At 37.9% G+C, this 14,385-nt stretch overlaps 1 protein-coding gene across 5 annotated transcripts in view; it reads left to right on the top strand.

Annotated features, from left to right (window-relative positions):
• Window positions 1-14,385, top strand: part of ITCH (itchy E3 ubiquitin protein ligase) — a 120,935-nt gene that overhangs the window by 77,167 nt on the left and 29,383 nt on the right. For all 5 annotated transcript variants that reach the window (XM_015564486.1, XM_006764581.2, XM_015564485.1 and 2 more), the window contains 3 exons: window positions 3,920-3,989; window positions 10,469-10,553; window positions 13,671-13,799. In XM_015564486.1, coding sequence (XP_015419972.1) covers window positions 3,920-3,989; window positions 10,469-10,553; window positions 13,671-13,799 — 284 coding nt within the window. The remainder of the gene's footprint in view (window positions 1-3,919; window positions 3,990-10,468; window positions 10,554-13,670; window positions 13,800-14,385) is intronic.

The raw sequence follows: 14,385 nt of genomic DNA, 5'->3' as shown, positions 1-14,385 counted from the left end.
GTATATATATATATATATATAAAAGGCTAATATACTAAGTGTCTGACCAGTTGCTATGACACGCACTGACCAGCAGGGGACAGACGCTCAACGCAGGAGCTGCCATGATATCCACAAAGGAAATTTGGCTTCCCCCAAGTGGGACACAGGCCCTGCCACCACCCTGGAGCGACAGCCTACCAAATCATAAGCAATGCTGCCAAGACCCCATGACACAAAATGCAGCCCACAGCCCAGCCTGGAAACTGCACCTGGGGTAGGAGAGGAGCGTGCCGGGGCTCCAGGCAGGAGGAGGTCTGGGAGTCACCCACAGCCCCTCCACCCCAGCGTCTGAGTTCTGCCCCAGTGAGCCCAGGAATGTAAAGAAGTGTGAGGTGATGTGGGGCCAGCAAAGGAGGAAGGCCCTGTCCCCGGGGGACTGGCTACTTGCCCCCCTGCACCTTCTGGTCATAGGTGCCCGCGTGCTTGTAGCCTGGTTCTGACAATTAACTGAAAGAGAAGTTGAGGTGCTTCACTGGACTGGAAAATGTTTAGCTACATTAGAAAGCAGGTCTAACTACACAAGTTTATTCTATATATATAAAAGGCTAAGTTGACTTGTGCATGCGCAATACATATAAAGCTCTCGCGGGCGCCAAACACATGGGTGTGTTTTGATTTGTCATTGTCGACCATGAATTTGGTTGACACTTCTATTATAGAGAAAGGGCGAATAGCGATATAAAAATATTTCTTCTAATTAATTTCCTTTCAATGTGTGCGAATCCGTGCCATTAGTTACTGTATAACATACATATAACTACTTCAGGGGGTTTTCTTGAGGATTCTGTAAAATAAGTTTTCTTGTTTTTGGCACATACTATATGCTTAGAAGTATTAGTTTTCATGTTTTCTTTCCCTCATTCCCAATTGTAAATGTACCTTCTGTCTCACTTTTACAGTGCATAATCTTTTTAAACATTCTATTAAAGGCAAATTAGCAAATTTCTGGAGCACCTACAGTATATGGTTTCATTTTAAACCTGATCAATTTGATTCTCAAAGTCTTTGGAACTTTGCTTGAATTGTAGCTTTTACTCAATATCCATGATTTTTTTGTTTGTTTTTCTTTTCTCCTATTCAAAATAATTTGACTAATTTTCTGAAATTCTTACTTTTTGCTCTTGCTACAGAATGTCTTACTATAGAATGGTTTTAAATCATAAAGAACTTACTTTAGTTTTCCTTAACTTAGCCAGGGACATGAACTGAATTGAATGAATTTAACATTCCTTTTTTTCCCAGTACCTTTTAAATTGATTTTATATATAGAGAGAGGGGTGGCGAAGAGAGTAAGATAGAAACATTGATGAGAGAGAAACATAGATAGGCTGCCTCTTGCATGCCCCCTACTGAGGATCAAGCCTACAACCCGGGCATGTGCCTTGACTGGGAATGGAACCGGTGACCTCTCCGCACAGGGGATGACACTCAACTGAGCCACACCAGCCAGGGTGAATTGAATATTCTTAATACCAACTACATAAAAAGTATGGGTTCATGGGGTGTTGCTGAGAAAGTCTAGTTATTGGGCATATGAATTTGCCTTTGTCTGACCCTGGTTACAGGGCAGTAGATACATATATGAGCATTTTTAACCTCAGAATGTGTATGTTGATGATGTAACACTGTGATACTCTTCCTGGCCCATGGCTTCACAGCTTATCTGTCCAGGGAGAGTCAGAGGGATAGGGTTGGGTATTAGAAAATAATCAAAATGGTTTTTCATATGCCAAACTTTTCAGACATGTTCTATAATCAGGGTTCAGTTCTTTTATAGTGTTTCTTCCTGGCCTCCCTACTCTTACTCCTTTTTATTATTGCATCTAGCAAGAAGAGCAAGACCAGTTCTTTTTATTTTTTTATTTTTTCCCCCCAGTCCCCTCAAGACCAGTTCTTGACAGGTCTATCTTCCAAGAGCTGTTATATCGGAAACAAGTATCTCTCTTCCAAGCTTTAAAACTTTCAATCAGTTAACTCAGTTTCTGCAATAAGTCAGTGACATGGGAGAAAACAATTGGGGGAACCTACTGTAGATTGAGAAAAAGAATCGACCAAATGTAATGTGATGACTTTGCATCTGATTTGAACGAATAAGCAATCCTGCATTTAATGAAGGATTGAGTACTAGGTGATACAATTAACATTGATTTTGCTGAGTGTGGTAAACGTATTGTGGTTATGTAAGAATATGTTTACACATTTTATTTTATTTTTTTAATATATTTTTTTATTTCAGAGAGGAAGTGGGAGAGAGAGAGAGATAGAAACATCAATGATGAGAGAGAATCATTGATTGGCTGCCTCCTGCATAGCAACCCTTGATCAGATTCGAAACTAGGACCCTTCAGTCCGCAGGCTGACGTTCTATTCGCTGAGCTAAACCAGCTAGGACTGTTTACACATTTTAGAAAGGCATACTAAAATACAGTACATGGGTGAAATGATGACAGATTACGTCTTTTTTTTCTTTTTTCTTTTAACCCGAGGATATTTTTCCATTGATTTTTAGAAAGATTGGAGGAGAGAGGGAAAGACAGGAATATCGATGTGGGAGAAACACATCGATTGGTTGCCTCTTGCAGGAACCCTGACCAGGGCCTGGGCCAGGGAGAAGTCTGCAACCCAAGGTATGTGCCCTTGACCAGAATCAAACCCGGGACCCTTTGGTCTGTAGGCCAACACTATACCCACTGAGCCAAACCTGTTAGGGCTGATTAAGTCTTGTATGTAGTTCTAGGCTTATCAACTCCTTTCAACTGGAATTCTTTCCTTTTAGTCATTTGACCACCTGTTCTTGCTCCACTGATTCTCTTCCCACAGTTCTTTGTATATACTATGTTCTGTATGTGATCCTCTCTTTTTGAGTTAGAAATACAAGATTTTTTGATGAAAGAGAATCATTGGTTGGCTGCCTCCTGCATGCCTTCTACTGGGGATTGAGCCCGCACCCCAGGCATGTGCCATGACCGCAGATTGAACCGTGACCTCCTGGTTTATGGGTCAATGCTCAACCATACCAACTGAGCTCAACTAGTAATTTTAAACAACATATACTAGTTGCTTCTTGCTTTCTTCTCAAGTCTGATAATATCTGCTTTTTTAATTGGGAAGTTTATTTCATCAACATTTACTATAAATTTCTATGTATTTGTGTTGAATCTATCATCTTGGTATTTGGCTTTTATTTGCCACTTCTTGTATTTATCCTTTCTTGACTGATTGAATCAAGTATTTTGTATCATTTAATTTTATCTCCTCTAATGACTTTATCTTTATGGCTCTTGACATTTTAGTTATGTTTCTTTGTGTGTGTTTTTGTTGTCATGTTGGTGGTTGATTTAGTCATTACAATATGCACTTTAATTTGACACAGTATATATTAAAAATATGCAACTTTATAGAGAAAAAAAGAAATACAAGATTTTTTTCTTTTCTCTGATGACTCAGTACTGTTATTTATAAATGATTTTTGGGGGGTTATACACAGGTGTGAGCAAAAATTGGTTTACAGTTGTTAATACAATAATTAATTAATAATACAAGAATAAACTGTTGCTTACTCAGAAGTATTTTTTTTAACTTACTGATTTGTAGCTAAGAAGGAAAAAGTGGTCATGGGGGGGAGAGAATGAGGATTATGCAGTTGTAATATTTGATTTTCAAATAATTTGAAACATTAAATATTGTTTGCATGGATTTTTTTTTTTCTCCACCAAAGTGTTTTGGCATTTATCCATGATCATGTGACACTTCTCTAAGATGTGAACTCTGTTAGAGTGTGTTATGTTGCACAAGCCAGGAAAGCATATCAGAACTTACAAGGTTGCTCTCAAGTTGTCCAAGTCCAATATTTCACCCTTTTTGTTGTTCTCTTTAGAATCAAGATTTGTTTGCAACAACACAAAATAAAGAATTTGATCCTCTTGGTCCCCTGCCACCTGGATGGGGTAAGTTACATACATTTTTTTGTTGAATTTAGTCTTTTTAAAACTCAGATATTTGTGGATGATATCTTGTCCTTGCTTGAATTAATATCTGGGAATATTTTGGGATGTGTTGGTTTAATTTAGAGTGCCAAGTAGGCATTAAATTGCCCCAAAATTCTAAGTTGACCTTTTATTATAGTAAACTTTTATTGGAATTTAGAATTATTTTATTCCTTTAAAGTTAAAAATATTTTGCTCAGCTATAAAAAGAAATGGATTATTACATATAGCAATCTGATGGACCTCAAGGGCATAATGCTTAGTGAAAAAAGTCAATCTCAAAAGATTATGTACTGTATGGTTCAATTTACATAACACTCTCAAAATGCCGTAACTTTAGAGATGCAAAACACATTAATAGGTACCAGAAGAAAGATCCAAAGATAACTGTACAAATACAGGAGGTAACTTAAGTGGTTCTTATGTAGTGGTGGAAGAGTTCTTTTTGTTTGTTTGCTTTTTAATGTATTTTTATTGATTTCAGAGAGATAAAGGGAGAGAGAGAGAGAAATACCAATGATGAGAGAAGAGAATCATCAAATGGCTGCCTCCTTTACAGCCCCTACTGGGGATCAAGCTTGGAACCTCTCCCAAACTCCTGAGGGGACAATTTGCATATTAGGCGCCATATATATATAAAATAAAAGCCTAATATGCTCAGTGTCCGGTCGTCCATTCAACCAATCAAAGCGTAATATGCTAATGCTGCTCAATCACTCACTATGATGTGCACTGATCACCATGGGGCAGATGTTCTGACCAGTAGGTTAGCTTGCTGCTGGGGTCTGGCCGATTGGGACTGAGCCAGACGGACTGGACATGTCCTGGAGCCCTTCCGCGGTCCCTCCCCGGCTGGCCAACCACCAGTATCCCTCCCCGGCCCCGATTGTGCACCAGTGGGGTCCCTCGGCCTGGCCTGTGCCAGCTAGTAATCCAGGACCCCTTGGGCCCGGCAGTGGTTCTCAACCTTCCTAATGCCACAACCCTTTAATACAGTTCCTCATGTTGTGGTGACCCCCAACCATAAAATTATTTTCATTGCTACTTCATAACTGTAATTTTGCTACTGTTATGAATCATAATGTAAATATCTGATATGCAGGATGTATTTTCAGGGGTTGCGACCCATAGGTTGAGAACCACTGCCTTAGGGAATGTTGGAGAGCTAGTTTTGGCCTGATCCCGCAGGCCAGGCTGAGAGGGCCCCACTGGTGCATGAATTGATGCACCGGGCCTCTAGTTGCTATATAAGGTGTCACCATTGGGAGAAACTGGTTGAAGGTTTATGAGATTCTTTGAATGACTTTTTTAAAAAATATATTTTATTGATTTTTTTTACAGAGAGGAAGGGAGAGGGATAGAGAGTTAGAAACATTGATCAGCTGCCTCCTGCACACCCCCTACTGGGGATGTGTCTGCAACCAAGGTACATGCCCTTGACGGGTATCGAACTTGGGACCTTTCAGTCCGCAGGCTGACGCTCTATCCACTGAGCCAAACCGGTTACAGCTCTTTGAATGACTTTTGCCCATCTTGTGAATAATATTTCAAAAGAAAAAACCTAAGAAATAATATTTTTATCACATGGATGCCTCCAAGACAGTTCAGAGTATGGTTGAGTTGATGTTACCTGTAAAAACAGTGGAAGGGGCACATGTAAGGATGGTGACTTTGTGTTGTATACCATTTAGCACATCACATGAGCATGCTCTGTTACTGAGTACATTTGGTACTTCATTATTAAAACTTTGTTAATACACCACATTCTGTTTTATAGTGTTATATGTCATAACACTGTAGCAATTTTCCAGAAGGTATTATATGGCGGTGTAGAAACAGTTTTTCACAGAAGCCAAAGAGGATATAGAAAGTGGAAAACAGCAAAGAAAAGCTTGTTATGGAAACAGCTGTAGATATTTCAGAATATTTGGGTAACTTCAGAAAGTGGTATTTCTAGATAGTCTTATTGGGAAGCATTGGTCCCTAACATAGATTGCTTTAGCATTACATTACCGAGGGATGGAGGAAAAAAATTCATGTGTCAATAAAAATGATACTAGCTGTATAATATAAGCCTGCCTTTGAGAAAACCCATTGCCCTTAAGCAGTTATTTATCCTTAATGCTCCTGAGAATCAAAAAATATAATTGTTCATACTTATAACTGTATTATCACCAGCTTGAAATAAAATCTGGACATGTGAAAATTGTAAATTTCTGTCTTCACCAAAGCCGGGTAGTTACTGTTAAGGAGTCTTTTGGCTCTGTTGGAGCCTTGGAGTATGGACAGTGTATGGTTGATATGAAGGTACTTTAGAAGAGGGGATGTTGCCCTTATCAGGCATATTGAATAAGATCTGTCAGATTGCATTCCCAGAAATGGATGGATTTTGTATGAACTAAACTAAAGAAACGCTTTATTTCTTGAGTTTGTCTATGTTGTGTTGCAAAGGAGAAATTGAAGCACTGAAAGGATATATGTATTTATCCTTTTAATTTTATTACAGAAAAACCATGACCCAATGGCTTTTGTCAGAAACACCATTTTACTCCTCCAGAGCAGCTGCAAGAAAAATTGCTGCTTCTTCATAGCAGCATGAATTACAGTCATTGTTGCCTTTTTTCAAAAAGCTTTTTCTGCAGCTAGTCTTGCCTTATGTATTTATCATCCTCATTATCAGAATCTTTCTTATTTTTACTTTAGCCATCATCTCCCTAAATTACTTCCTCTAAACACCCAGTCCCAGCTTACCCAGGTTATAAGAATGTTACCTGGTTTGTTTTACATACATTCTGCTTATTTTTAGGTGTCACAGTCCTTGAAATTGAAGTGTGCTCCCCTTCCTAAATGAGTTCATGATCATTCTGTTACTCAGACTGAGCACTGCTTGTGACTGTCTGCTTTGGGGGCAAATGCCTTATTTGTGGTACTGTGACAGATGAGATCCACATGACATCCTCAGGATTGACCCAGGAAATAAAACCCCAGTTTATATTCTGTGTTTACGTTATGAAATTGACAGCCTTATTTTTGTGACACCGTACATATTTAAATCTAATTTCCTCACCTTTTCAGACTTTTAAATGCTAGGACAGACATTATTGTCTTAAAAGATTTTCTTAACACATGCAAACTATAAAGGCTGGATAATGAAGAATAGTTTTGGTTAAGGAGTCTTTTGGTTCAAAAAATGTAGTCTAACAGGCCTTTTTATGTAGCTGGGTTTACCCTTCAATTATAAAGATATTTATTTATTTTGAGAGTTGCTATGAAAGAATACATAGAACAAGAAGAAGCTTCTCCTTTTTACTGTTTTATTCATCAAGTCAGGAAGTGTTCTGATGTGCATTCAGATTTGATGTTCAGTAATTTCAGTGTTGTTTATCATGTGATTTTTCAACAAAGAAATCAGTTCTACAGCCACAGTTCTTCCTCTCATTGAACAGACGAGCCTTCAATTTGCAAGTACATCCATCCACCTTTGAAATTTTTTCAGTTTCTTCTAAAAAATGCTTATATCAGCAGTATATACTTAGAACATAATAGAAAATATGTTTTCTATTAACTTTATCTTGCCTCATGTTTGCTTTTTTTTTTGATACTTGCATTTATCCTTTAATTTTCTTTCTTGATTAAGGTATTACATATGTGTCCCTACCTCCACCCCCCCATGCCCCCACTCCCCTGGTGTCTGTGTCCCTTGGTTATGCTTATATGCATGCGTACAAGTCCTTTGGTTGATCTCTCCCCCTCATGTTTGCTTTTGAAGAGAAAATCTCTCATCCTAAAATCTGAACTTACATGGCAGATAAAAGATGAATATATGCTTAGGATATTACTTTTAGATGAAAAATATTACTCTGCAAAATTCTTTGGAATCAAGAAATTTATAGATTCTGCAAATATATTTTAATTTTTAAAATTTAATGTGACTGCCAAGAACATGAACTTACTTTGTTGCCTTTAGCCAGCTGTAGTAAGTGGGTGCTTCTTTTTGCCTCAGAATCAATCTTAAAGTTGATTACATGTTTCCACACTCAAGATGCCATGATCAGCAAAACCAGTGTTAATATTCATTTTGTCACAAGATGCAGAGTCCCATTTTTCTGTATTTCATGCACACCTGGAGTTCTGTTTCCATTTTAGTCTCAGCTAATAGAAAGTACTGATATGGCCCTTGCTGGTTTGGCTCAGGGGATAGAGCATCGACCTGTGGAATGAAGGGTCCCAGGTTCGATTCCAGTCAAGGGCACATGCCTGGATTGCGGGCTCAATCCCCAGTAGGGGGCATACAAGAGGCAGCCAAAGATTCTCTCTTATTGTTGATGTTTTTATCTCTCCCTTCCTCTCCCTTCCTCTCTGAAATCAATAAAAATACATTTTTTTAAAAAAGAAGAAAGTACTGATATGTCAGGAGTGGGTTCATGATACTGAAAAATATGCCCTTCTAAACCCCCATATCATCACTGCTACATGAAATCATGGAAGCAGTGCTAGAGATATTGTTAAAAGTTAACAAATATTTACTTGCCCTAGCTGGTTTGACTCAGTGGATAGAGCGACGGCCTGGGGACTAAAGGGTCCTGGGTTCAATTCCGGTCAAGGGCACATGCCGGGGTTACGGGCTCGATCCCCAGTAGGGGTGTGCAGGAGGCATCCAATCATTGAATCTCTTTCATCATTGATGTTTATATCTCTCCCCTCTCCCTTCCTCTCTGAAATCAATAAAAATATATTTTAAAAAAGCAATAACAAATTTTAACTTGACAAGGCTATATAATTTGGCCTAAAACTCATCTTGCAATACTTTGCTTAGAGAAAGATCCAAAGGCTCTAAATAAATGTTATTTTAAAAATAGATACAGCCTGGCTTGTGTTGCTTAGTGGTTGAGTGTCAACCTATGAACCAGGAAGTCATGGTTCACCCAGTCAGGGTTGCTGGCTTGATCCCCCAGTAGGGGGCATGCAGGAGGCATCTGATCAGTGATTCTCTCATCATTGATGTTTCTAGCTCTCCCTCTCCCTTCCATTCTGAAATCAGTAATATATACTTGTTAATCCTTGCCTGAGGGTATTTTCCCATTGATTTTTAGAGAGCATGGAAGGATGGGGGAGAGACAGAGAAGAGAGAGAAACATTGATGTGAGAGAGGCACATTGATTGGTTGCTTCACACACAAACCCTGACCAGGGCTGGGGATCAAGCCTGCAACTGAGGTACGTGCCCTTGACCGACTCAAACCTAGGTCCCTTCAGTCCCAAGGCCAATGCTCTAACCATTTTGCCAAACCAGTAGGGCAATAAAAATATAGTTTAAAAAAATAAGAAAACAAATAAAAATAGGTACAACTTTTTTTAACTACAGGAGAAAAAAATCTGACTTCTTAGCATGGAATTGAATTCAAAATTTCATTTGAAAATTGCTAATTTTTAGAAAATGTTTTTCATAAAGTTGGAATGGAATGTATACTCTGTAATACTTCAGTTATTTATTTTGAGACATCTTGGCCAAATTAAAAAATTCAGATACAAGAAGTGACCTATCTTTTGAAGAATTAATTGGTAATGGAGCACAGAAGTGTGAATAGTTCAGAACAGTATTAATACTAAAATTTCAAAACTATCCGGTTAATAAAGGAGGAAATAACTCCACATGTCTTCTCGACCTTAATGAGAGCTCAGGGAAGCAGGGAACATTTCTAGAACAGGAACAAGAAAACAAGGAGAATCCTAAAGCAAGGGGCAGGGGGAGGAAGACAAGCAGCAACTTCAGACGCAATAAATTAAAGAACTGAGCCCTGCTGCCCAGCCCTTGTGCAGGAAGTTACTATAGATATTTAGGATTTGGAAGCTGGGTATATTAAGGAATAGGACATATTTTGAAACAATGTCTTTCCTAGTTGAATAATGCCAAACATGTAACAACAAGTTATATTATCCCCATTATGTTTTAAGAAATTAGATGGTATAGTATGGGGGGGAGGGGAGGTAACCCTGAATGAAGGACTGAGTTTCCATCCTGTCACTGCCACTTAATTCTGAGATTTTGGGCAAATAACTGAGGTGTTTTGTTGTTGTTTTTTTCAAAATAAACTAAAATCACTTACCCAATGAGACTTTAAGGATAAATGAAGTCATCTCTGAAAAGTTAAAATGGTTAATTAATAGTGCTGTTGTTAGTTGGATTGAGCAGAAAGATTCTTTGAGCAGGACATTGTGAATTAATTATGTTTAGCTTCTAGGATGTAATCATATTTTTATAACTTTAGTGTATATAAATTTATTAGTGAAATAATAAACCTTTTAAAGTTGTGATTTAAAAACTACAAAATCAACAGTATAATGAGAAATGGGCAAATTCAGCTCATTTTATTATTTTAGTTTAGTGAAGAAGACTATGTCAGCTCTAATGCTTTGCTTTGTTTGTTTGTTTAATTTAAGAAAAGAGAACAGACGGCAATGGTAGAGTATATTTTGTCAACCACAACACTCGTATTACACAATGGGAAGACCCCAGAAGTCAAGGGTAAGACCTTTCATTTACTGGTTTATAAATAACTCTTAAAGATTGTACCCTGTTTCTGATTCAGTTAGGAAAAGGATCAGTTACATATTCTTTCCACAGAGGCCTTAAACATTACTCATTCACATATCTTATAAAGAGAAAAAAATTAAACTATTTAATATAATGGATGTGGATTTCTTGAGAGTATGGGGGGGAAATCACTGGCTTGTGCCAATACATTTAAGTATTCAAAAAAGCCTGTTTATTATTAGTAAGACCAGATAAGTAACTCTAAAACAGTGTTTTGCAACCTGGGATCCACTGGATAAAATTTAGGGAGCTTGTGACTTAGGGAGAAAAAAATTAAACATTCAGTTTCATTAACCGTTACCTGAATTTCCATTGTGATTGTAAGGTACAACCAGAGTAGAATTAGCAATACCTAGGACTTTACCCCCAGTAGAGATCATCATTCTGCAGTTGTTGCAGATATATCAAAATATTGTTTACATACATCGTTACAATAATTAGCTAGTTAATCCTATATAATAAAGAGCTAATATGCTAATTAGACCTGACAGCTGAACGACGTTCCAGACGACCAGTGTGCAGGGAGCAGGGCCGCGAGGGCCAAGGCAACCAGGGCTGTGAAGACCTACTCTTGCATGAATTTCATGCATCAGGCCTCTAGTATATTAATAAGAGTTACATTACTATTGTAAGTTTGTCTTTTTGCTGTTTAATAACTATGTATATAGAATTGCTTTTCCACTGAGCCAAACCAGTTAGGGCTAGAATTGCTTTTCTTTGTAACATTGTGTAACGGTGTGTGTGTTAATTGGCCAAGGCTGCCTGAACAAAGTACTTGTGGCTTAAACAACAGAAATTTGTTTCATAGTTGAGGAGCTACAAGATCAAGGTGTTGTGAAGGCTACCCTTCTAAAGGTGGTAGGGAAGGGCCTGCTCCAGGCCTCTCTCTTAGTTTCTGGTGGTTCCTTGGCTTGTGGTAGCATAACTACAGTTTTGAAATGGCACTCGGTCTGTTCAGATTTTCCCTTTTCATAAGGCTACTAGTCATAATCGATTAGTGGCCCACCATTTTCATTTGAATTAAGTACATCTGCAGTGATTTCCAAATGAGGTCACATTCTGAGGTATTGAAGGTTAGGACTTCAACATAAGAGTTTGCAGGGGGTACATAAAACAGCCTATAGCAATATGCATTTAGCAGACTGCCAGAAGGGGCAGGGGGTACATAAAACAGCCTATAGCAATATGTAATACTATGCATTTAGCAGACTGCCAGAAGGATTCCATTCTGCAAGAAATTTGGCTAGGTATACCGTCAGAGAGCACAGTCTCCACATGATTGCCCTCACTTCAGACATTAGCCATAAAATGGGACCAACTGGCTACAAATTTGGAAGTTCCCACACTCACTTTTCAGGTTTGATTACTCAGAGAGACTTGAACTCACTGTAGCCTCTTGTATTCAGGCACATTATTTCAGGGAAAAGGATACAAATTAGACCTAACAGAAGGAAGAGATGAAAAGAGAAGAATCTGAGAGGGTTCCAAACACCCAGAATTAATGTGAAACAGTATGTGTGGAGTGTTGTTAAGCATGGAATCTCATCTGAGTCTCTGGTGTCCAGAATTTTTATTAAGGCTCCATCGTGTACTGCCTATGTGGCTCACCTTTACTCGCCAGGCCTTTCCCAGAGTTTGGGCTAAAACCTTTAGTTTTCAGTTATGCCAGACGTCAGACTTATGTGGAATATTCCAAAGTCTCCATCAGAAAATACATTGTTAACTGTCTGAGTGTTCAAAGCCTCCAAGCAAAGATATTCCGACAGGCAGGACATTCCAGAGGCCTGCAAATAAGCTCCCAGTAGCCCAGGGCAAAGGCTATCTGTTTAGGTCTGATTAATTCTTCACTTAATACATTCATGGCTCAAAGTTTTAAGAACTGCTGTTCTAAAGGCATGCTTTAAATTTAAAATCTATTTCTGGGTACCAACAAATCACAACTTTTTTATAAATGGAGTTGTGGTATTTAAAATATTTTTAATTTCCCAAAAAGGAAGAATTTAAAAAGTAGCACTTCTAACTCCTCTTTAAAATTCTGTCTATCTCTAAGGATAGACTAGATCATGTCGCCTTACTGTAATTTGCTACCATTTTTTTGTTCCCCCTTTTCCTTTAATGTTTCAGAACTAAAGTTAGAATCCTGTTTTAATACGGATAACCCAGTTCTATTCCATTTGTTTTGTTTTTGAGACAACAACTTGTTACTAAGTCTGTCTTGCAAATACAATTACAACAAATGAGAAGTGTTATCTTTTTTTAAATTTTGGTAGTCTGTTTTATCTGACATTGCACTCAGTTCTGTGAATACAGCTAAATGTTCTGAACCTCTTGACATAGTTTAAAAAATACTGTTCTGTGCAATGTTCTTAGCCTTTTGTTCTTCCAAAGTATACCTAAGGAAAATGACATACCTGTCTCCAACAGTGGCTCTGTAAAACAGTGAGCTTAAATGCCTTCAACTCCTGTCCATGGGGTGACAAATGTAGCCACGTCACCCTCACATCCAGTTTAGATCGTTGTTGGTGGTGAACAGTGATATCACCTTAAGGAGAGAACTGATTTGATAAGATCTCTATTTTAGTGCTCTGTCAGGAATATGAAATAAACGAGTGGAGGACCAGAGTGAGACTAGAGGCAGGAAAAACCAGTTAGGTGGCTGTTGTGAAAGTTTAAGAGAGATGAATAAAGCCAGAGTAAGGATGGTGCAGGGGATTGAAAATAGTGACAAACATGAAGACATCTAAGGCAGAATAGGCAGAACTTGGTTACCATGGGGTGTTTAGATGGGTTATTAGGTAGATGGGGAATACAAGTCAAGTAGGTAAGAGAAGACTGAGTGGTGGTTGATGGATCTGTTGACATGCTCACATGCTTTATAGGATAAAGAGGATATAGGTAAACAGGTCTAGTAAACAACTGGGTATACTGGACTAAATGGTTTTCTAGAAGATTCCTACTGCATTTATGTGTGTTTTTAGTTTCTGTATTTGGCAGACAAGCAACTCTTTAACATTTTTGTTTGTTTATATTTTTTCCTATGTTCTTCAGTCAATTAAATGAAAAGCCCTTACCTGAAGGCTGGGAAATGAGATTCACAGTGGATGGAATTCCATATTTTGTGGACCACAATAGAAGAACAACCACCTATATAGATCCCCGCACTGGAAAATCTGCCCTGTAAGTTTTCTAAACATTGTAGATTAAAAGAAAAACTGATCCCAAGATTTTGATGTAAAAGATCTGAATTAGCAAAAAGTGCAGTTCTTACCATTTCTTGAGTTGGTCTGCCCATAAGTTTGTGTTCACTAAGTATTTTGTATTTCTATTACCCTCTTGAATATTTTCTGCTATAGACTTTTCATATTGTTGCCATCTTTGCACATAGCAGTAAATGAAACTATTTAGAAATTACCAGTATAGTACTGCTCACCAATTAATCCCCGATTTCTGATGCTTATTTTCTTTATTTCTATTATTTTTAACTTAAAAGGTCCCTTAGCTTTGTTTTTCTTTTTCATTTTTGAAAAGTAACTGTTTTGTTCATTTGCTTAATATGTTTTATTTAGGTTTTTTTTAATTATTATGGTAATACATACATAACAAAGTTTACCATTTTAAGTGTACAGTTTAATAGCATTAAGGACATTCACATTAAACAATAACTCTCCAATCCTCCTCCCTCAGCTACTGTTCTACTTTCTGTCTTTATGAATTTGACTGCGCATAGAAATGGAGTCAGACAATATTTGTTTTCTAAGATCAG

This window comes from Myotis davidii, unplaced genomic scaffold (assembly GCF_000327345.1).
Source record: "Myotis davidii unplaced genomic scaffold, ASM32734v1 scaffold38, whole genome shotgun sequence".
Classification (NCBI taxonomy): Eukaryota; Metazoa; Chordata; class Mammalia; order Chiroptera; family Vespertilionidae; genus Myotis; species Myotis davidii.
This window is presented reverse-complemented; position numbering and strand designations above follow the sequence as displayed.